Below are 24,071 nucleotides of genomic sequence, written 5' to 3'. Positions count from 1 at the left end.
CACATTCTGCTCCTCTTCTGACTCTCATATCTTTTATCTTTATTGTGATATCTTGTTTGACTATTACGTAGTCTATTATCGATTTCAGCTTTCGTGTTTCTTGCGACCATGTATATTTATGAATATTTTTATGTCTGAAGAATCCGTTGGTGGTTTTTAGGTTGTTTAGTTCGCATAATTCAATCAGACGTTCTCCGTTATCGTTTTGTTATTTTTCATTTCTAAAAGTTCCGTTTTGATTTTGTATGGAGTTGTTTCTGGCAATAATTCTGATCCCTGGTGGTGATTTTGGGCAGGGGCTAATCTTGCCTTTCGTCTGTGCTCTTATACATTTCGCGATAAAATGATTCGACAACCTCAAGGATTTTGGTTCTATCCGTAGTAATGTTTCCATCTTTGTTTTTTTATTTTGTACATATTTTTGTTGCCTATGTTTTTAATATTTCGTCTCAAAACTTTTAAACTTTTGTTTTCTTGAATTATTTTAGTTATTTATCTTGTATTGTTTTGTCTTATGTCTTTTCGAGTGGACGGTGGATATCTTTATTTATTTTTTTCATTATTTTTCATACACCCTTTTCATCACACCCTTTTCTTTCATTTTACATAATATAAAAACTAAAATTGAGACGATTATGTTGCTCTCCTAACGTAATCATCTTAATAACACTCTTGGTACATACATAACTATTAAACCATTGTTTTTAATTGATAATGAAGCACGTATGACAGGGCGGGCGAATATTTGTACAATGAGAATTTAAACCAGCAAAAATTTGTGCCCTAGATCTTGTTTCTCTCTTATACACGCCACAGTCCGAGCACCCGTCCAGTCATAAGCACTTCATTGACGATTAAAAAATAATGTTTTAAAATATAATAGACCCAAAATACTTATCGGTAAATGATAGAATAAGGTTTGAATTTGAATTTAGGTCCTTGTTGAATTCAAAAATAATATTTTTTACTTGTGGTTTTGAGCCTTGAAAATAGTAATTTTGCGTTTTTATCAGTTTTAAATAATTTATAACTCGAAATCGATCGAGTTTACAAGAAAACTACAAGACTTATTTTTTCAGAATGAACCAAAAAATTAAAAACAAAAAATTTCGGGCCGAAAAAATTGATTGTTACAATTTGTTTAAAAAAAATTGAACAACTTTTCACCGGGGCGACCTCTTGAACCTTATTTTGGAATATATCATGAAAGTGATTATGGAAAAAAATCTCGTGGCAATTTTTTTCCTAACGAACGCGAGTTTTTCGCAATGTCTAATAAACAGGGATTATTAAGAACCTATTTTGTGCTAACAAAAGTCATATATTTTTTATACTACAATTTTTTTACCTAGATCTGCAAGGAATTGATAATAATAAAATGGTATTATAAACGTTTATTTTTTTTATTTATTACCTTGGATAATGATAAAAATGTGTTATAGTGTTTTTTTCCGCTGCAATGAAAATTTTTAATTAAAAGAATAATTTTATCAATACTTTAACGTTACAGTTTAAATTCACCAATTAAAATGTATAATTCTAATATGTTTGAACTTTTACTCTTATGATTATCCCATTATCCATAATAAACAAAGATGTCATTGAGTCATGTCAAGATAGACGAAGATAACACCTGGATAAGTAACAACGATGTTTTTAAACCTAGTAATGTCAATAACATTGTCAACTGTCAAATATTTCAATTTAATAAAAACGTACTTTTTGCATAGCAGTTCTCGTAATTTTATAACTTTGTTTTTAAATAGAAACTGGTTATTCTTGTAGTAATAGAGTAGCTAATATTTTAATATTCTGATAACAGTCTAATTAAAATTGAAGCCAAATACTTGTATAATTTTACAGGTTGTCTCATGAAATACATTTTATGATATAACCAGTATAATGGCAAACTGCTTTACCTTTGCCAAGAGAAAATCTATTGTTGTAGAAGACAGTACTTGGACAAATCAAGTTGTAACACAAAGTCCGTTGAGTTTTACAAATAATGAAGGTAATATATTATTTTGTTTTTAAGTCATCACTTTTATCTTATCATCTACAGTTAATTATATATCACCAATATCAAAAAGGATATGCAGAAGTAAGATCCTTTATAAAATTTTAAATGTTAGGAATTAAAAAAAAATATGAAAAAGATTTTATTTGGTTTCTAAGAAACATAATTTCTTCTGGAATATGTAATTATGAATGAATTATAATAGATAGCTTTTATGTGATAATTTGATTTATTTATTTGTATAATTTGAATGTTTTACAGACAGCCTAAATGAAACGTATGCAACTGCAGTAGATGAAAATGAAACTCAATACCTATCTGTCCTAGAATCAACAACTGGTGATGACACATTAGAAGATATTCATGATATTACACTAGGCAGTCAAAAATTACTTATTCAAGATACTATGGGACTTAATGTTGAAACAATATCTCAAGATAATTTTAATGTAACTGAATCTGAAGAACAACAGGTTGTAATATTTAATGTGGAAGGATCTAATGAACTTTATGGTATACAAGTAGCTCAAGATAATGATGGAAATGTTCATAGATACCAATTTCAATTAAGGTAAATAATAAGAGTACTATGAGGAATTTGGTCCAATAGAAGTGGGGACTTTCTTAGTATAGATTATTTATACGTACTAACTGATTGCTAAATTATTAATTTGGCACTACCAGTTTTGCTGTGCAATATGCTGTCTTTTAAGAATTCCTTTGGTCATTGGTAAATGCCTGAAATTAATTAATTAGATTCTCTTATAACACAAAAACAAATATACAAATCTTTATTTAGTTTAATATTTAGTCTTTTTTTGTCTAGTTGCACTTCCCAAATTGTCTTTTGGGAATATTTTAAATCATAATGCTGAAATTTTGCATAATGGTACATTATTATTAATTCTAACTAAAGCTTCTCAACCATTCAGACCCTTTTTTATTCAATTGTCAAAACTTTTTGTTTAGATGTTGTTAATTTAGTTCATGTTTGATGTTTTTATAGTGTAAATCGTAAATTATGTTATTCATGTGTTCTGGCAAATTAGTATACAAGTGTCTATTAAAACTTCAGATTTACTGAGTTGTCTACTAGATCAAGTCAAGTCTAAGTCTAAGTATTTCACTTTTTTATTTATATGTAGTATTTTTTCTCTTTAGTTTATATTTTGCTCACTACACATCAAATTTTACAATTAGATTTACAAAATTTACAAACTTATAAGGTATATTGGACAAAAAAATATAATGGGTTAAATCAACTCTACTGTCTGTTTTCTAAATACCTTAAAGTAGTAAGTGATGGTCAAAGAATTTAACTCCTTATTCATTCCTTATACCCTGTGAGAGTGTCAGACGGTGTTATGTTATAATATAACTTATTTTTAATTACGGTTTGTTAACAGGAAAACTGGAGATGGACAGCTAGAACCTATGCCAGAAACTGTTCAATTATTAGCTAATGAAGAAGATCAACAAGTGACAGAAGAACAGCAGGATGCTTCTGAACTAACTGCTGATGAGATAAACAAAGAACAGTTTGAACATCCTGTTTATTTACAGGCAAAATTAGATCAAACAGATGAAAGTTCACAATCTCATTTGTTTATTTCTGAAAAAACAAATGTGAAGAAAGAAGTCCCCAATTTTTTCAGGGAAAACTTAGAAGAAAACTATGAAGAAGCTAGTATAAATCTCAAATCAGGTAAAGTTAAAAAAATACTATGGTTTTTATTTAGTTATAATTATTAATTATCTTACTTACTAGTTGTGAGATTACAGAATATGTTCTACTTTACAAAATGCACCATTACACATACAGTAGAGCGTGGATAATCCGAACCCTGGTAATCCGAATGTTCGCTAATCCGAACTCAAAAAAAATTATAAAATTAAAAAATATGATCGCAAACCGAAATTATATAAATTGTTGATTCCTGCTTAGACAAGTTCACATGTTAAATTTGTGAAAGCTTCATTTTTTGTGTGTGAGTGTGTGTATGTGATTTGTTATTGCAAAAGTACTACATACATAATGGCTGATTCAGTGAGCAGGAAAAGAAAACATACAACCCTAACGATTGAAAAAAAAAAATTGAGATTTTAAATCAACTGGAAAAGGGAGAATCTGGAGCAAACCTGGCCAGGTTTTATGGAGTATAGGGAAGGAGACAATTACCGATATTAAAAACAAACGGGAATCTATACTACATTATATGACAAAACTCGATTTGGATGATGGTCCAAAATGTAGGAAAACGCTAAAAACTTAACAAAATACAAAGTTGGAAGATTCTGTTTATTTATGGTTTACTCAGATGCGTAGTTTGGGCGAACCAATATCTGGCCCACTCCTCTGTGAAAAGCCCTGTAATTAAATAAAAAGCTGAACGGGCCCACCGACTTCAAAGCAAGTAACGAATGGTTAAAAAATTTTAAAATGCGGCACTGCATTAGAGAACTTCAAATTGAAGGAGAAATTCTGTCGGGTGACAGAGCTGGAGCAGAAGCATTTAAAATAAAATTCAGCGAGCTCGTAATATCTCAAAATTATTCAAGGGATGACGTTTATAACACAGACGAAACAGGTATAAATTGGCATGCGCTCCCAAGCAAATCTCTTGAATCTCGTCGAGAAAAAAGCTCCTTGTTATAAAGTAAGCAAGGACAGAATTACAGCCATGGAATGTTCAAACGCAAGTGGCACGCATGCTCTTCCTTTGCTGGTAATAGGCAAAAGCAAGAAACCGCATTGCTTCAAAAACATCGCATTTCTTCCTGTCACATATAGAGGACAAAAAAGTGCTTGGATGGATTCGGAAATCTTCATGGAGTGGTTTTCTAAGATGTTTATACCCGTAGTAAAGAAACACAGGGAGAAAGAAGAGAAGGCGGGAAAAGTATTGCTGCTTATTGACAATGCGCCGACTTATCCTGGATTAGAGCGTTAAAACGCAGTTGACGAAGATTTTGTGATGTTTTTTCCCCCAATATAACGGCTCTTTTGCAACCCATGGATCAAGGAATCACTGTTAAATGTAAGAAACTGTACCGAAAGCAAGTGTTACAACTTTTGCTTATCGCTGAACGAGATGAAGATAGTGTGATCCCTTTTTCGAAACAGTTAAATTTAAAAGACTGCTGTCATATGTTAGCGGACTCGTGGGACAGTTTGACTAATGAAAATTTAAAAAATGGATAGAATAAATTATGGAAAATACAAGATGACAAACAAATCGAAAGCGTTCAGGGCGAAAATATAACAGATATCGCTCCAATATGTCAATATATATCTGGGTTCGAAGAATGTGACGAACAGGATGTTAATGAATGGCTCGAATTCGATCATAATCTACAAGGATATCAAATTTATGATTGTACGACGATGAAATTGTCGATATCATTTCTAATACGGTTGACGATAACGCCGAGGATAGCAGCGACGATGACCATGATAATGATGATCCAAAGCCTTCACATTCTGATGCATTTAACTCATTGGAAACTGCTATGAAGTGGTTCAAGAACCAGCCAGAGTCTAATTCGGCGCAGTTGCTAGTGCTGAAAAGAATCCGCGATTTGGCAGCAAAGAAAAGGGCAGTCACAATAGTTCAAAAAAAGATCTCAGATTATATTCATGTAATAAATTAAACTTATTACATATGTATCTATTGATCTCTCACGTATACATATTATGTACTATACGAGTATGTACAAGTGTGGATTGATATAAAACTAGCCTTTGATCGAAGAAACAAGTTTTTTGGAATTAAATTGATTTATATGTCAACATAGTCCCCTTTTAGCTCGATACACTTAGTAAGACGATGTTCCAATTTTTTTATCCCATCCGAATAGTACTTTTGCTCGAGCTCTTCAAAATATGCCGAAGTTTCAGCGACGACTTCATCATTTGTTGCGAAACGGCGTCCTCCGAGGCATTTTTTTTAGGTTTGGAAACAGGAAAAAATTGCTGGCGGCAAGATCTGGGGAATACGGTGGGTGTTCAACCAATTCATAGCCCAATTCGTGTAATTTTGCCATAGCGACGGCCGATCGGTGAGCCGGTGCATTATCTTGGTGAAAGAGCACTTTTTTGCGTTCCAAACCGGGCCGTTTTCGACGTAATTCGGCATCGAATTGATCCAATAATGCTGCGTAGTACTCACCATTGATTGTTTTTCCTTTTTCCAAGTAGTCGATGTGGATGATGCCCTTCGCATCCCAGAAAACAGTCGCCATCACTTTGCCGGCCGAATGTGCACTATTTGCCTTCTTCGGCGGCCCTTCGCCGCGTTTGCGCCACTGTTTCGACGGTTCTTTGGTTTCCGATGTGTAATAATGCACCCAGGTTTCATCAACGGTGATAAATCGGCGAAAAAAAATCCTTCGGATCACGTCGTATCATCGCCAAAAGCGTCTCCGAAGTGGTCACACGTTTTTGCATTTGATCGATTGTCAGCAAACGCGGCACCCATCGCGAGGATAGCTTTTTCATGTCCTAATGATGGTGAAAAATGTTTAGGACCTCTATTAACTCGCGCAGTCTTTGGTTTAGATTTTTTCAGGTATTATTTATGATCTTATAGAACTTTTTAGTTTCATTTTGACCCTTTAGTAATTGAAGCTCTTGCATAATCTGGTCATCCAACTTTTTTTCTTTGATGCATGTGTTCGATGAAAATTCTATAGTGACAGTATCCCTTAGTTTAATTATTATTTAGGGTTAGCCATGAAATAATGGTTGGTCTAACAATAAATAATAAGGTTGTAATAAATGAAAAAAATTGGTTTTATGAACTAACTCGGTAGTAGGTTTTTGCTCCTTAATGTCAGATTATTAATTATATTTGCAAATGCTAACGCCATCTTCAACTATTTATTATACCTCACAGTAATGCGAATTACGGACTATATATTTGTAGAGATAAATTTGGCAACATTAAAGGACGAATTTATCAAGCAACAAAATGAGGAATGCCAAGATACAGAGGAGCCACTCTCTGCAAGTTTTGATGAAGATTTTACATCCGAAGGTAAGTTTTATACTTGATTACCCTACATACGTAGTAGTTGATTTTCTTCCTTAATTTTTTTAGTTAGATTGCTCGTTTTTTAACGTTGCTTTTTCTGCTATTGAAATATTATTCCATTTTCTTCTTTTGATTGGTGATTGTCTTTGACTATTATTCTAACTATTCTGCTTTTTATCGTTCTATTAATATATCTGTTTACATTCTTCCTGATGTTCACGTGTTTCTGATCTTATTACTCATTATTTTATCCACCAATGTTGTTCCTGTTTATTCATATTATTGAACCTAACAGTAAAGGAAAAACAAGTATGCTATTCTCATCCAGAGACCCATCAGGATAAGAGATATGTATATGTTCATTTTTGTTTCTATTCTTGGGTTTTATGTATATATAAACTTAACCACAAAAGTTTTGCACCACCAAAAATTATGCTCATTTTGATAGTTGATTTTCGGATTAACAGATTCCGCTAATTTGTTTTTACTATTTTAGACTTTTTCTTTGTTATTTACACTGTTGGGCAAAGGTTTACTCAAACTTATTTTTTGGGCTCATACCTGGTTAAAGAAAAATATGTTTTTCAAGTTTGAGACAGAAAAGGTACAAGGGTGGGTTTTATATCGAAACCATGTAGTCACATATTTGGTGAACATTTTGTTTTTTTAATCTAACGGTTTTATACTTTAAGATACTAGTACAGATTGGAAAGCTAAAAAGAATGGATATTATCAAAAAAAAAAAAATTCAGCTCGTTTATTAGATACGAACATGAAAGATTAGAATAGAACATGATTTTTAAATATTATTTTTTTGAATTACACAAAAAAAAAAATTATTTCCCATGTACTAAAAAGAGGGCGATAGATGGTTTTCTAGAGGGCGTTTCAGTTAAAGTCTTAAAAAAAACGAGTCCGATGGCGGACAATAATTCTCAGGATTGGCACATTGGCACTTTTTTTAGGTAATTCCGTTGGAATTTTTTGTTTAAGATGTATCAATGCTGAGAATTAGTGTCCGCCATCGGACACCTTTTTTTAAGATGTTAACTTAGGTGCACTCTAGACTACGAGCTATTCATGGGAACTAAAAACACAAATTTTTTTTGTTTAATTCAAAGATAAAATATTTAAAAAAAATTCAAGCTTATATCTAATAAAGGAGCTGAGAAATTTTTTTTTTGGTGCATTTTTATGAGCATTTTTTTAGCCTTCTAATCTGTATTAGTACCTTGGCATGTGTTTTAAATTAAACAATACTTAATTATCAATAAAAAACAACAACATTTAATGAAACTTTAAAAACAGAAAGAAACAATGTAAACTAATATTGTGTCCTTGATTCCTTTCTAATACTAATGAAAGTTCTGATCGACGCTTAAGAGTTATTTATCAACCAGTTGAACGGTATGCACAACCAACATAAAAGAGACTCGATTATTTAATGGAGGCTCTGTGATGTTTTGGGGTGTAATTTCCTTGATAGCAAGAACGGGTCTGGTGTCTTTACGGGGAGGCTCATTAATGACTGAAAGGTATATTACAGTAATTTTTTGTTTCTTTGAACACATTTTTTCTTTCGCACCTTATATAGGAAATAATTTCATCTTAACGCCCCACGTACTGACTGTCGTTACTGAATATTTAAGTGAGGTAAATATTCAGACATTGAGTTGGCTCCCTCACGGTCCATACATGAATCCTATTGAACGCTTATGGAATATTGGAATACAATTAAAACTTCGTCAGTCGTAAACACCAAAGAAGTCTAAAGGATATGGATAGGCAGAACCTATTTATTTCAAATCGGTTCCTGAGCCTCAGATACTATTTTCAACTATTTCTTATACTACTATTCGTCCACTTTTAAGTCTTGTTGGCGAAAACTTCAACCTTATGCATGATAATCGTTGTTAACATGTCGCATGTATTGTGTCAAACTAGTTGAACAACAAGTCACATATCCCTGATTGCGGCCCTGTGCGTTAGAGAAGCCCAGAAATATCTCTCCGTTACCGAACTCCGATAAAGAGGCGACCTTCGAGAATTCTGAACTTTCCAATGGCTTTTGTCCCTCCGCCAGCTGTTTCGAGAGAATCCGTTCTCATTATATAAGCCAGCAGGACAGGCTCTGAAATTAGTATTGATATTGGCGGTTCTACATATCAGTGCGAATGTAATTAGTAATTGTGATATTGTAATTGAGTTTTTGAGTTAAATAAAGTTGGTTAAACCACGTCGTGCTTTACTTAACCTACAGAACAACGTAACAGTAGTGCCATGGCCAGTACAATCATTAGAGCTCGATCCTGTTAAAATGTATTTGACATGCTTCAACAACATATGGGCAACATTCACAATTCCCGCTTCCGGGAGTTTCTTACAACAGAATGGGCAAATTTACCTCAAGTGGACATTAACGATGTTATTTTAAATATGAAAGATATATGCAGAGCTGTAATAAATCAACCTGGGGAGTATACTTTATATTTAAATTAATTTTTTTCACTGCCAAAAACTTCTAAATCATATTTTTTTTATTTTTTACACATAGATACTTTAGTATTTTATACTTATATATATTTAAATTGGAACAAATTTTATCGTATATTAATACGTTGAAGAATTACATGTTCCAAAAAAATAAATCTATATCTATCATCAAATAGACACACCATTAGACAATCACCTTCGTTTATCCTAAATTATTTATCAATCGTGCAGGACTTTGTTGATGAATATATTACCTGCATCATCATCATCATCATCACTGGCTCGACAACCCTTTTTGGGTCTTGGCCTGTTCCAGGATTCTTCTCCATTCTGATCTGTTTCGTGCTTTTTTTCTCCAGTTTTTTATTTTTAAGGTTATATCATTTTCTATTTGTTCTAAGTATCTCAGTTTCGGTCTTCCTCTTGTTCTTTTTCCTACTGGCATCTGTTTGAATATTTTGTTTGGTATTTCGCCTTCTTCCATTCTTTCTACATGTCCTATTATATTACCTGCATTGGTGACAAATTGCACAATCGCTCATAAATGTATTTCTTCTTTTTTTTTTTTCATATCCATGTTGTCCTTGCACCCATATCCTATCAGATCTCCGTACGATAGGCAGAGAGTACTAAAAAAAGGATATCTACGTCACCGGAAAAGGCACCTTATTTATGATTTATTTTCTAGCTACTTCGTATGATACAGCAGAAATCCACAATGACCAAGAGGCAGTTATAGATTTCGACAATCAAACTACACAAGAGGATTATGAAAATAGTGCAGAATCTAAAAATGATCCACTCCATTTTGAACAAATGTTCATTCATGATCATCAGGCGGATGAGATACATCATTATCATGAAGATTTTCAACCTGAAAACGAAGAAAATTCTAATATACTTATAATCGAGAAAGATGCAGAAAACAATGAATCTGAACATGAAGATTATGAATTTGTCAGTCAACTTCCAGTTACAGGTAAATATTTTATTATTTATAGTTTCATTAAAGTTGAATGTTTTTTAGTAACAATCTCAAATTATTCTCGATGCTGACACTTAATAGTTTTGAGGTATCTGAATATCATTAAGTTTTAATATTAAAACTAGGTTCTGTAAAATCAAAGAACCCAAATAAACCCTGCTGCCACATCGACAAAGTTACTGGTACACTGATCAAATGTGTTTCCATCGAACAATTCCACTGTAGTATGTGACTCTCTAATTATATACTATGATGTGGCTCTCTAATAATATACTATAGTATAATAAAAAACCTAAACTGAAATGGTTGAAATTCTAGTAATTTATTGTTTCTGCAAAGATAAGTCTTTATACCAAATTTTATTAAAATAAAATAATTTATAATGAGTGTTCGGATTTCTATGCCAGTTTGCATATTTTTCTAGTTTATATTGAATAGTGAAGAATAAAGTTTAAGTGTGTCTTCTTACAGCTTTATTTTAAACTACTTCTTACATATACTTTCGTGCCACATTGCTTTATTATACATAATACCACTTTTTATTTTATCTATTTTTCAGCTGAAGATATTAACGAAGAAGAAACTGTTGACGAGGAAGCAGGGGTATGGTACTCTGAGCCTAACATTCCTGTAGAATCTGTGAAGCTTACCGAAAATTCATTGCTGAAGACAACAAATATCCTTAAACAGCCCACAAATACCATCAAACCAGTTGATCCCAAGAAAAAAGCAATTTTGTACTATATGGTTCCTAGGACTGATCAAAAAGAAAACGTCAACTCACTTCCTTACACAAACAGTAATCCTCGCAGTCTCTTGAAAAATAACTTGGATCTTACTAAAATAAATGAGGAAAATATAAAAAAGCTACAGAGAGAAAAACTAATGGAAAGGAGATATGCCAGGAGCAAAGAGGCCATTCAAGCAAAGATGTTTAATAATTTCATAAATAAAACGACCATTCCTCACGCTCCCGTCAGGCAAGGTAGATTACCTAGGAAGCAGCAAATTAAGCCGGTGGATAATAGAAGAAACGAAGAAATCATTGTGCAGGAGGTGATGGTTTCGTCAAAAGGATTTGTCGAAAGTGTGAGCGATAGACTAAAAAATTTAGAGGTAAGTCGATAAATCAGTCAAAAATTTTAATATGACTTTCAATAAGTCAAATGAGTTGATTCGTGCGATATATAATGTAATGTAAAAGTACGGAACGCTCGAATTACTTCAGAAGCGGCTAACGTGATTACTCAATTCACTGAACTCGGTTTCCTTCCAGGCTTGTAAACTTAGTATCGTAAAATGGGGTGAAATTGACCACTCTAAAATTATTCATTCAAAAATTTGTAAATAGCATAATATGTAATGACGGCCGATCATGTTCACCCCAAGTTATAAATATTTTTCAAAAAATGAATGAGTTTGAAGGTCTTGTTTGCTGATTTTGTTTTTGAAGTTATACTTCTATACGCGCGTTCGACGTTGGAAATTTGTACGGAAGTGAATTGGCAACCATTACATATGTAAGATATAGGTAAGAGAGAGGCAGAAGATATATTTTCTCTCTCGAAATAAAAATGTTCCTTTTGTAAATATATTTAATAATTATTAATATTATTATTATTTTATATTAATTCGGTAGATATATACATTTGGCCAAAGTCTTTTGCAAATAAATATTCTTCCTGGAACTTCTATGATTCGTAATAACCTTTCCATTTTTGGAATACAATAAATAAATAAACACAAACACAAAATACAACAAAAAAACTGACAATGTTCTTGACAAATAATGACATTGATTAGCCACCTTATTACTTAAGGTTTCTGGTCGAATGAGTTGAAGCGCGGTATTTAGAACGAGAAGTCGCGAGTTCGATCCCAATGTGGGAATATATTTTTTGAAGTTATACTTCTATACGCGCGTTCGACGTTGAAAATTTGTACGGGAGTGAATTGGCAAAACCATTACATATGTAAGATATAGGTAAGAGAGAGACAGAAGATATATTTTCTGTCTCGGGAATAAAAATGTTCCTTTTGTAGATATATTTAATAATTATTAATATTATTATTATTTTATATTAATTCGGTAGATATATACATTTGGCCAAAGTCTTTTGCAAATAAATATTCTTCCTGGAACTTCTATGATTTGTAATAACCTTTCCATTTTTGGAATACAATAAATAAATAAACACAAACACAAATTACAACCAAAAAACTGACATAATGTTCTTGACAAATAATGACATTGATTAGCCACCGTATTACTTAAGGTTTCTGGTCGAATGAGTTGAGGCGCGGTATTTAGAACCAGAAGTCGCGAGTTTTGTCGCTTGCTTTCCGCTTACCGCTTGGTTTCCGTTTACCGCTTGGTTTCAGAGTCATATTGAAAAATTGGTGTTTAGTCACAAGTTAAGATCAAATGTCTACAATGCATCTTCTGTTCCGCTGTTAGGAGTCTTAGCTCAGTTTCCTTATGTTTGATTTCTCATGCAGATTTGTCCCATAGCTTCGTTATTAATGTCTACATGTTAGCAATTGCCGTAATACTTTTAATCAGTGGTCTTTTCGAACCATTTCGGTCACCTTTTGAAAGTTCAAGTAATTTCAAGTTACAGGCCGCCCAGTCATTCTCAACATCGTAACTTAGTCTTTCTTTTCTGATTAATGTGTAAATGTCACGAGACATTTTTCGCTAAACCTCTGAACGGAAGATGATAAGTATGGTAGTGATACAATTAAGCATATTGTTATAAGAATTTGTGTGAACAACATACTACTGACCAGAGACCTATCTGATTTAGAACATTTGTTGTAAAAATATAAATTGTCTAACAAACTGCAAAAAGTGCTAAAATTTAATTAATAGATATACGAGATAATTTTATTTGATTATATATTAAATTTAAAAAAATATATAGTCCTTTAAAATTATCTACCTTTGCCAATTATCAATATTATTTTCTTCTTATGTTTGTGTAGACATAACTCTGTCTGTTTTTCAATGTGCCTCCAGTAAGTTATTGTTCCATAATTTTTATGGTCTTCCCACTGATCGCCTTCCTACTGGGGAACTGTCTCTCGCTGTCTTTACTACTCTATTTGTTGTCATTCTTCTCATACTGTCATACTCTTCTATTTCTTATCTAGTCCTTGATGTTCTCCAACTTGCATCTACGCCGTATATCTGTACTTCTTGCTCTGTTTCATAGTGTCTTACCATCCAGTTTTTAAGGGTTTTTATTTCTGCTGTTTCTAGCATTCTTTTTGTCCTCTCTGTGTTAGGTCGTGCTTATGCTGCGTATGTAATTATTGGTTTGAAGACTGTTTTGTAAATTCTGCCTTTCATTTCTTTCCCGATATTTTTATTTTTCCATATTGATTCATTCAGGCAACCTGCGGCTCTGTTTGCTCTGTTCATTTGACGTTCCACTTCTGTTTACGCTAGATAGTGTGATGCCTAGATAATTAAACTCATCTCACTCTCAATAAATTCATTAACATCATCTTGTTCTATTATCTGACTTACCAGCTCTAAATTACATCTTAGTAGATTTGCTGTTATAACCATGCATTTTGTCTTTTTTGGGGAAATTAACATGTTACATTTTCTGGTAGATAGAACTGGCAACAGTTGCCATTTAGAGCGTATTCGGACATCGTCTGAGGGTCAGCAGCATTCCATAACGGCAGTCTTACGTTGCCATGTAGATTATCTGAGAAATACTCAAACATCACAACATAGTTTTAAATAAAATGTAAGACATATTAAATTTTGTACGATCTAAAGGGTTTTTACCCAGATATTTAGTGGCTTAACTAGTAACTTAACTTTGAGTAACAAAATACTGATGATGGGCTTTTTTGTCCGAAAACCTTCTGTGATGTAACCCGAAAGGGATTTTAAATTATATATCTTTTATAAAGGATTTTAAATAAACTTTTGTGATTGATGGTATACAGCCAACTATAGGACTTTCATTTTCCTTGTGTATATTAGAAAATAATTTTAAATATCAATTTGCACGCTCTTCTCAAGATGCGAATATGTAAACACACCTATGTATCACCTTTAGCATTCTAACATACCAAACAACTAATCCTAAATTAACGCACTGTATATTCTTTTAAGATAATATTCAGAATTACTTAGTTAATATAAAAATCGTAAAATATACAGAGTCGTCTATTTGAAAAAACAAAATAGCCTATATTATCCATAAAATGGAAAACCTGACAACAACGCAAATGACATATGAAGATCGGCCATATTACACTACATCTATAAAACAAATTTCTTAATCATCCATTTCGCCGTTTCGAAAATAATTCAAATCTTCTTACATTTTCCTTATATTGTATAGGTTGGCACATGGTTGGCACACATTTTTCAAAATTTTGTAAATTAATGGCACATATTATGAGTATACACTATATATAGATAAATTTTAATTTTTAGGTAACCAGCATAGTTGAATTAAGCGACTCCGACGATGACAAGGATCTTACAAATGGAACCAAAAAGAAAAAGAAAAACAAGAAGGCAAATTCAGGCAGTACAGCGATAACCTCCGATTCAGAAGGCAGTGTGATAGAAATTATACATACTGATGATGAATCCGAGAATACTAGTTGTGTTATGAATACTGTAAAGAAAGGACCCGGTAGGCCGAAGAAGAATACCGAGGACATTTCAAAACGTTCCCACGAACTTGAAACTAATAAAGAAAATGGTAGTGGTAGCAGTACCGAGAGTACCCCTAGTAAAAAAAGCCGGACTGATGACTCCAGTGAAGTCGAAAGTGACACAAACAAACAAGACAACCATGAAATAAATTGCCCACTGTGCTCCAAATCTTTCCCAAACCAAAATAGCCTTAGTACTCATATACAACATCACAATTTAGAAAATAGTTTGCGAAGTACTACAAAACCTAATTTGGAATATCGACACAACTGCGATAAGTGCCAACAAACCTTCAAGAATTCGATACTGTTAAAGAAGCACGTTTGCAGTATTAGCAAAGAACTCAAAAACACGCACAAGTGTGGAGTATGCTCTAAAACTTTCAAGGACGTAACTCTTTTTAACATCCACAAAAAATCTCATATCAAAGAAAATTTAATAAAAACTACCACAGTTGTCAGCATATCACCAAAGAAGTTCACACCTAGGCCATCAACCAGCTTATCAAAAACACCCTTCAAAGCTCCAGCTAGCTTTAAGTGCAAAGAATGCTCAAAAGTTTGTTCTTCGCAAACTATACTTACAATCCATGAAAAATCGCACAAAAAGTTCTTCTGTGCCAATTGTAATATGAGCTTTACCTCGAAAATCTTGTTAGACACCCATGTCCGGATAAAGTGCGTGAAGAACTCTTCACCGAAAGATAGAAGATTATCATTTAAAATCAGAAAGTCGTTTATTAGTTCTCCACGGATGAGTTCGATCAGAGGCAAAAGTTTAAATACACTGAAACCTTCTGCCATTGTCGCTGCTACTAATAACTCTAAAAAAAGCAGTGTTCCTACTAGTAGTGCTAGAAAGAGCATACTTCCTAGCAGTAGTGCAACAAAAAGCGTTGATCCAAGCAACGGCGTTAGAAAAACCCTTATTCCTAGTAGTAGTGCAAGAAAAAGCATTATTCCTAGTAGTACTGCGAGAAAAAGTTTCCTTCCAAGCAGTAGTGCAAGAAAAAGCGTTATTTCGAATGATAGTGCCAGAAAAAGTTTTGCTCCCAGATCTACAAGTGCTAGTTCAAGTTTGGGGATAAATAACAGCATTAGAACGAAACAAATTTTAAATCCACTATTTAAAGATAGCGGTAATACAACAAAAAACGTTAATTCGGGATTGAATACTAGCAATTTTGTAAAGAATTTGGAAGTCGAAATCCAGTGCGATACTTGTACCATGAAATTTACAAATTGGACAGCGTTATTTAAGCACAAAGTTAAGGTAAGATTTTTATAAGATTTGTTTCTAATTTGTATATTACTTCCTGTACACTTCAATATCCTTATGGCGCCCGTAATTTTGAATTACCATAGTCTAGCTAGGTTACAGGACATTTACTGTAGGTAGGTCGAGCTCACATTTTTTACTAGGATTTCACAGGAGGATAATAATTAATAACTCTACCAGTGATTGACTTAAAAACTGTTTATTCCCGTCTTGCCGTTATAATAGTCTTATTTAATGTCTCCCAATGCAAATTCCGATATGTCCCCGAGAAGTAAATCTGAAAAGAAAAACGAAAAAACTGTAATCTTCATTCTTTTTCCTTAAAATTGGAAGACATTGTTGCTAACATAAGAAAACAGAGAATGAGAATGAGAACAAGTGAATTTTTTACTCGATATAACTGAATAGACGGTTTTGATAGTTGAAATGTGTAGTATAAGATATTACAAAAAGACCCTCTTGTAGGAATTCATCAATTTTTTAGTGGAAATATTTTTAAATAAATAATCAAAACGTCATTTTATTTTTAAAGGATCAGAAAACTATTATATCGACACAAATTTTCAAAAAATAATCATTGATGGATTCGACCGTTACTTGATGGAAATTCATTTTATGTAACAATAAAACACTGAAAACTTTATTTTCAAAACTTCCACAAAATTTATTATATAATCTTATCACTACAGCTGTTTCGGCAGAGTGCCTTTCTCAAGTGATCTATTTTTGGCATGCGTTTACACTTTATAGTCATTAATGAAATAGGTTGAGGAGGGGAGAACTGTTTGTCTCAAGTTGGTCATTCAGAATTATCAGGTCTGGCACACAGGACTGATCGAAAAACTCCACCTTGCTGGACTGCCCACACCTTTCGTTAAACTAATAAATTCATATCTCTCTCATCGGACAATCAGGATCAAAATAGCTAACCACCTATCCACTCCATTCACTCCATAAGCTGGAGTACCCCAGGGCTCAATACTTGCTCCAATTTTATACACAGTTTACAACAGTGACATTCCCCGCCCACAGCAAGGATCAGTCTCTCCTCCTAATCGCTGATGATACGGCCATCCTTACCTCGGGCTCTCACATGGAGCGTGGACAGCAACGGTCTGTATTCGAACGGTCGCAACATTACCTTGTCAGAGTAATAAAATGGTGCAACAAATGGAGAGTGACCATAAATCCCTCTACAAGGACTCTCAACTGGAAGGCTGACGTTCAGGAAACCTTAGATAGGATGAGGCAGAGGTTTAACCTCCTGAAAGTGCTGTCCGGCAAACTATGCGGGACATCTTCTAAAACTTTGTTGCATACATATAAAACTTTCGTCAGACCGATAGTCGAATACAAGGCATGCGTCCATATCTCCCTCAAGACACACCAACTCAATGCCATCATGGCCACCGAACGTCGTATCTTAAGATACTGTATGAGAAAGGACTGGTAGTATCCATCAGCCTACATACACGCATTAGCCAATATAACACCAATAAAGGACAGAATCCTAACCCTCAGCAGGAAGTATGTCCTAAGAACCATAGCTGGCTCGAACAACAGAGCCAAACGAACATTGAAGACACCTTGCAATCATAGAGGGCAAATACTCACCAAGCTTCCCTTTAGAAAAGTTCCGTTCCCTCCAGCTAAACTTCTTCACAACACTGGACACGAACTTCCTGATGAGTATTTTGATATTTTAGAATCATTCCCCATCGAATATCGCAGGTAAAGACTGCGCGCCAACAACGCTGATAAAGAGCCGTTCCTAAAACTTGGCTGGTAACTCCTGAAGTACCTAAACTGGCATGCTTGGCAGCTCCCACTTCCTCTTGTGCGTCTCTGGATCTTCTTAGATCGCTCACACAATAGTCACTTTCAGCTTCCCCCCTGCTTCTTAGTAGTCCACTACTTCTCTACATTTCACGCGATTGCCGTTTACCACACCCCCACTACTCCGAGAAAAAAAAGAGGAGTAACCGGACAGTTACTAAACATAAGTCATTGTCATGACTTATGTTTAATGTTCGAAGAAAAATGATGTTTCATCTAAATAAAAATGTTTGCATTCACAAGGTATTTCAATTTATTATTTTATTTTTTAAAGACATCACACGCTATGATTTTTAACCAATAAAGTCGTCCCAGGAACGCAATTAAAAAATATTGACAATATCATTTTAAAGTAATCTACTTAATGTATGTATATTTTGTATCTTTTTAGAACCATGGGCTTCACACTCCTGACAAAAAAGTCTTAGAACCAAAACGGAAAGGGATTCACAAACCGCTTACTTTGCATGGAGGCATTCCCGCTAACGAGAGATTAAACAAAGCTTTCCAGATATTAAGACGAAATTTGGCGATGGTCGATGCTGATACAACCGAAGAATCAACACTAGGAGGCAAATCTGAACAAAAAAAAGATACTGTACTGCCGCAAATAGTCATATCTGAGCCTAGTCACGCTAAACAATAATTTTAAACTATTTAATCTATTCAACGGTTAATTTTATATTTATTTTTATTGTTGGATGGAAATAGTTAGTTTATATATTTTTTAGTAAATATGGCGTGTTCGCGATTGCACAACTGGTAAATTTATTTTAACTGTTAGTGTGAATAAGTACAACAAGCTCTTTTAATCTAAGACATAGAAAGAATTACAATAATAATATAAGCTGGGAACAAAATTATATATATATATATATATATATATATATATATATATATATATATATATATATATATATATATATATGTATATATATATATATATATATATATATATATATATATATATATATATAAATATATATGGAGCGTACTATCATATGAAAATTTGTTGTAAGTTGCTTGTTGGTTTCTCGATTGCTTTCTTAAATTTATATTGGTCTCCTATTGGTTAAAACTATAATTTCATTTTATAGTTATAGATTGCCTATTCTTTCATGATTGTTTTTTAATATATTATATATTTTATACTGCTGATAGTTCCGAAATAAGAACCCACTATACTGAAAAATATAAAAGTTTTTATTTTTAATTTATTTTAAATTAATCTGCCTTCAATATATTTATTCTACTGATAAAAAATATTCAATCCTCTTGTTTATCTCAAGTCTTATCTCAAAATATTGTATTGATTTTTTATTCAGTACAACTCTCTTTAAACTTAAACCCTAAAATGATATTCTAAAAACCTAAATTAGAAAATAAAATATCACTTGGAATCATGTTAGTGGGGATATTTAAATTTCTGAAAGTCATTTCAGCTATAGTAACCTTATCCTTTTTGTTCATTGACCAGCTTTCCCTGTAGTGAAAAGACATTAATATAATTATCAATATTAAACATAACCATTTCGCCAATTATGTTTAGTCGACCGACTGGAAAGAGAGAAAATACTTGTTTTTATTTCATGATCATTTGTAATTACATAACGAAATTGTCTGTCAAATCGGAAATTTATTGTATTACGAACTTTACGAATTTACTATTATGTTAATTAGTACAATAGGGACCTTGCCTAATTTTTAATTTTTTTTTTCAATATAATAATAACTCTGATAATTTAAAACTTCGAAAATAAACAGTGTTCTGTAAATTAATATTGCTTAAAGAAATTTTTATACAGGATGATCAAATTTGTGTCAAAGGCCGTTATATATGTTATCATAGGAGTTACCAAAAAAAAGTTATTTGCGGAAATAGGAGGTAGCTATAGCTTCACATTTTAAAATTAGTCACAATTATACATGGTCTTCCATAACACTACCGCATCAACGATCAACGCAATTTTTTTAACGAAATACCCTGTATTTTATTGTAACCTTCCAGCGGGTACGCTCTTTAATTTCTCTGAGCGGGTGCTTATCGTAAATTTTTTTGTTAGTAATGTTTTCTTTAAATAAATGTTGATACATTGCGATAAGGATTTAAAAAAATTATATTTCCCGGTATTTTTTTAAATTAGTATTTTTAATTTTTGTTTAAAAAACACCAAACAACACGTAAAAAATATATTTTAAAATGATCTGACTGTTGGTCAGAATCAACATTCTCATCTTTACAATAATTGCAAACCACCTTAGCTGCAGAATGCTTCTTGTACGTAAACTGAAAACGGCATTACTTCATTGAAGCTGAGGATCTTATCTTCTTTATTATCAGCATCTCATCGATTATAATGTATTCGCACAAATTAAATGATAACTTGCAATTATTGATGAGAGCTTGAAGTCACGTATTTCTGCCAGTTTGTAAACTTTCTCTCTTTCGGTTCTCGTATTCTTGCCATCAAATTTACCATCACCGGCAAAAATCTCTTTCATATTTGCATGAGATTTTTTATGCCTATCAAATATAGTACACCCAGGTATGTATATCATAAATTTGTACCTTTCGGTGTTTTTACATTCCCGATCTCTAGAATATTGATGAACTCTCAACTCTTAATCGATATTTATATTTGTATACTTCGTCGATAATTTGGAGGAACCCATTTATTTCATTTTTTTATACCAAAATGTACGACGAGTCAGGCCAGTAGGCATTTTGACTTTGTTTATTGCCTTAATTTTCGCAGAAATAATCTCTTATGACATTTTGTTGATTTATTTTTTCCAACGAAAAATTCTTCCATTGTTTCCTCCTCTTCTTCGTTCTCGTCTGAAGTGTTTTCTTATTCGGTAACACTATTTTCAAATTGCTGCTCGATTTCTTCTACTGAAAAGTCGCTATCATTAGATGACAAATAATTCGCATCATCTTACTCTGACTGATAAATAACTCTTCAGCGATTTTCTGTAACTGACTTTGCGTAAGCGGCCTACGAACTATAATAAGACATATCTGGCACAAAAAAGTAATTTAAGTTCCACATAAATAATATAATAAATGAGACGAAAAAAGTTATAGTTTAGAGGATATTATTAATATAGTTACATGATTTTACGAACAAGGGGAATTTTGTGGATATCAAACACCTGAACATACGTTATCAAAAACTCGATACGTTGTTCGTTTAGGAACATACTGAACCTCTTAAACCTAGCTCGAATGTGTGGTATAAGTGGTGGGTACGATCACGTGCTTTTTTCTTAAAATTTACGACAAAAATGCTTCTGAATCAAGGTTCTGGTTCAAAACGTCTTTTAAGTATTTTTGGATCGGTACTCCCCTCAGATTACCCAACAAAATCTGAAAAAATGTTCGTAATTATTAATCTTGGACCCTTTCCTGCGGGATTATTTAAACCAGTAGAATATCGTTCTAGAAAGGCATGTCGAGAACTTTTTATCTACCCATACTTTTGAAACGGTATGATTTTCGTTTAGCCAGGTTTCATCTAAATAGAAAATGCGTCTTCCTTCTAATCTAAATTTTTTTATCGTTCTCAAATATTGCCTTATTATATTGAATATAGGTTTTTTCTTCGATTTTCATAGCAAAAACCGATTTCTTTAATTATGTAATTTCCATAAATTATCTCGGGCCAAAGTGAGGAAAATTATTATCTCATATCGCCTTTAATATTATAAACAATATAGAATCTCCTTGTTTAACTGAACTTTTCTCCGAAGATCGTTTATGTGACAGTCGTCAATTTTCATTGGTTGTTTTCCTTCATGTCTTTTTGGCTCAGTAATATTTTCTTGTTTTCTTTCACTTAAAAAATCTGTCAATGTTTCTTTCACTAATACACTGGATACTGGAGCACATAGTCACTACATTATTTACCATTGTTAAAGGTTGTTGATGAACACGAACATTTAACACAATAGTTTCTTCCAAATAATATGCGCCATTTTTAAGTTTAGCCATTAATAAAGAATTTTCCCCTATTGAGACAAAGTATTCTATGAATGTAATAGTATAAGTATACCTTATAAATCCAAAAATAGTACTAATATTAAAAGAAATGTTTCTTCGTGAAAAAATTAAAGAGCGGAAAGAAAATACAGGTATATAGGTTCTATTAAGTATATATAACTAAACAAATTAATGCATAATTTAAAAAAACTTATTGTTTTCAACTACATTCGTACGGCAATGGTGTATGGCCTTGACGGTAACCCTTAACCTCTATTTGAAGATTTGCATTTGTAATTTTGGACAAATAGACTTTAGATGTTTACACTTACACGGTCATTAACAAATGAATCTATTCGCTATATAAGTCACTATTCGCTTCTCTACTTAACTTAATGTGAATATTTTCCGTTAGGTGGACCTACTACATTAGAACATTGCAAGTCTGCCATTTTTGGCCCACCGTAAAGAATATAGGTCTTTTATGCTTTCACAGTGCATTATGGAAATAAACGTATTACGTTAGTAGCTTTACTTCTAACCAATAAGAGGCAACGCGTTTCTAAACCAGTGCCGTCAAAATACGGCAAATCAAATTTAAATTACATTTAAAATAAATATTATTTCATATCATTTCAAAAATAAAATTATGTTGCTGTGAAATTACTAACTTTTATCTTATTAACAAAACAAAAGATTTTTAATTCATGCAAGTTCCCTGTAAATGTTCGTTTTATAATAAATTGAAAAACTAATGTCTAAATGTTAAAAACATTCATTGATACTTTATTTGATGTCAAATGACTCTGTGAATATGTAACATGTTTACTTCAATTTATCGGTTATTAGTAACGATTTAATTTAATTTATCTCCCTGTGAATCCTTTTAGATTGCAATGAAAGGTGTAGGCTGTTGATCACTGTAACTATTTTATCAGTCTGGAGGAAATTATGTACAAGTAAATCAAGTACTCAACCTACCAAGAGATTAAATATAAAAGTACGAATTAGTCACTCGTGTAGATGAATACTAAGTGAATACGGCGTGATCAACAGTCTTAATCATTCCATTTATACACAAATAAAAATATTCCGTCATTCAGAAATGATAAAATTCGATCTGAAAACACAATTGATTGAATCTGACTCTGGCAATGAAAGCCTACGTTTTCAGTTGTTAGAGCTATTTACAAAGGGGAGAAACATTTGTTTCTGGTAGGTAATTTCGATTTATTAGTGACCTATAACAAATATAGTTTTGGCTTGTGTTTCGCTTTTAAAAATTTTTAGATTATTGTTAATGTTGGTTTTCGAGAATAGGTATATGAAACGAATATCTTTTCTTTTAATATGTATATTTTGAAGGTCTATCTATCCGATTTATCTATATAAACTCTGAACAACTTCAATAAATTATTTTTATTACTTATATTTTATCATAATTTATTTTAGATAAACAATTTAAAATAACTTTATATATTTTTAAATAAATGATTTGCTAGGATTTTAATACGCATTTTATTAAAAGTTGCATACTTGTAGTTATCGTGATTCTGTTTATATAGTCCTAGGACTACCTAGGACGTGAACTACCTACTACTGCAGACCAAACTTAAATGGAAGCAGAGACGTGATATGTACATATGCAAAATTCTAATAAAGTGGTCACACAATATTGTTTTCAGGTTATTAAACTAAGATACTGAAATACTAAATTGGAATGACTATATTATACCTAATATAAGAAAACCTGGAAG

The 24,071-nt window shown here is 32.5% G+C and overlaps 1 protein-coding gene across 1 annotated transcript; it reads left to right on the top strand.

The window, feature by feature from the left end:
* Positions 1-1,702: 1,702 nt before the first annotated feature.
* On the top strand, positions 1,703-23,818 carry LOC140434473 (uncharacterized). The gene is made up of 8 exons (XM_072522770.1): positions 1,703-2,011; positions 2,279-2,588; positions 3,424-3,722; positions 6,943-7,053; positions 10,232-10,522; positions 11,088-11,644; positions 14,991-16,490; positions 18,724-23,818. The coding sequence occupies exons 1-8, from the start codon at positions 1,903-1,905 to the stop codon at positions 18,976-18,978; spliced, it is 3,432 nt and encodes a 1,143-aa protein (XP_072378871.1). The 5' UTR covers positions 1,703-1,902; the 3' UTR covers positions 18,979-23,818.
* Positions 23,819-24,071: the final 253 nt, after the last annotated feature.

This window comes from Diabrotica undecimpunctata, chromosome 2 (assembly GCF_040954645.1).
Source record: "Diabrotica undecimpunctata isolate CICGRU chromosome 2, icDiaUnde3, whole genome shotgun sequence".
Classification (NCBI taxonomy): domain Eukaryota; kingdom Metazoa; phylum Arthropoda; class Insecta; order Coleoptera; family Chrysomelidae; genus Diabrotica; species Diabrotica undecimpunctata.
This window is presented reverse-complemented; position numbering and strand designations above follow the sequence as displayed.

Coding starts and splice junctions, on each gene's coding strand:
- LOC140434473 (XM_072522770.1), top strand. CDS start 1,903: ATGGCAAACTGCTTTACCTTTGCCAAGAGAAAATCTATTGTTGTAGAA. Junction 2,012..2,278: donor GAGTTTTACAAATAATGAAG/GTAATATATTAT, acceptor AATGTTTTACAG/ACAGCCTAAATGAAACGTAT. Junction 2,589..3,423: donor AGATACCAATTTCAATTAAG/GTAAATAATAAG, acceptor GTTTGTTAACAG/GAAAACTGGAGATGGACAGC.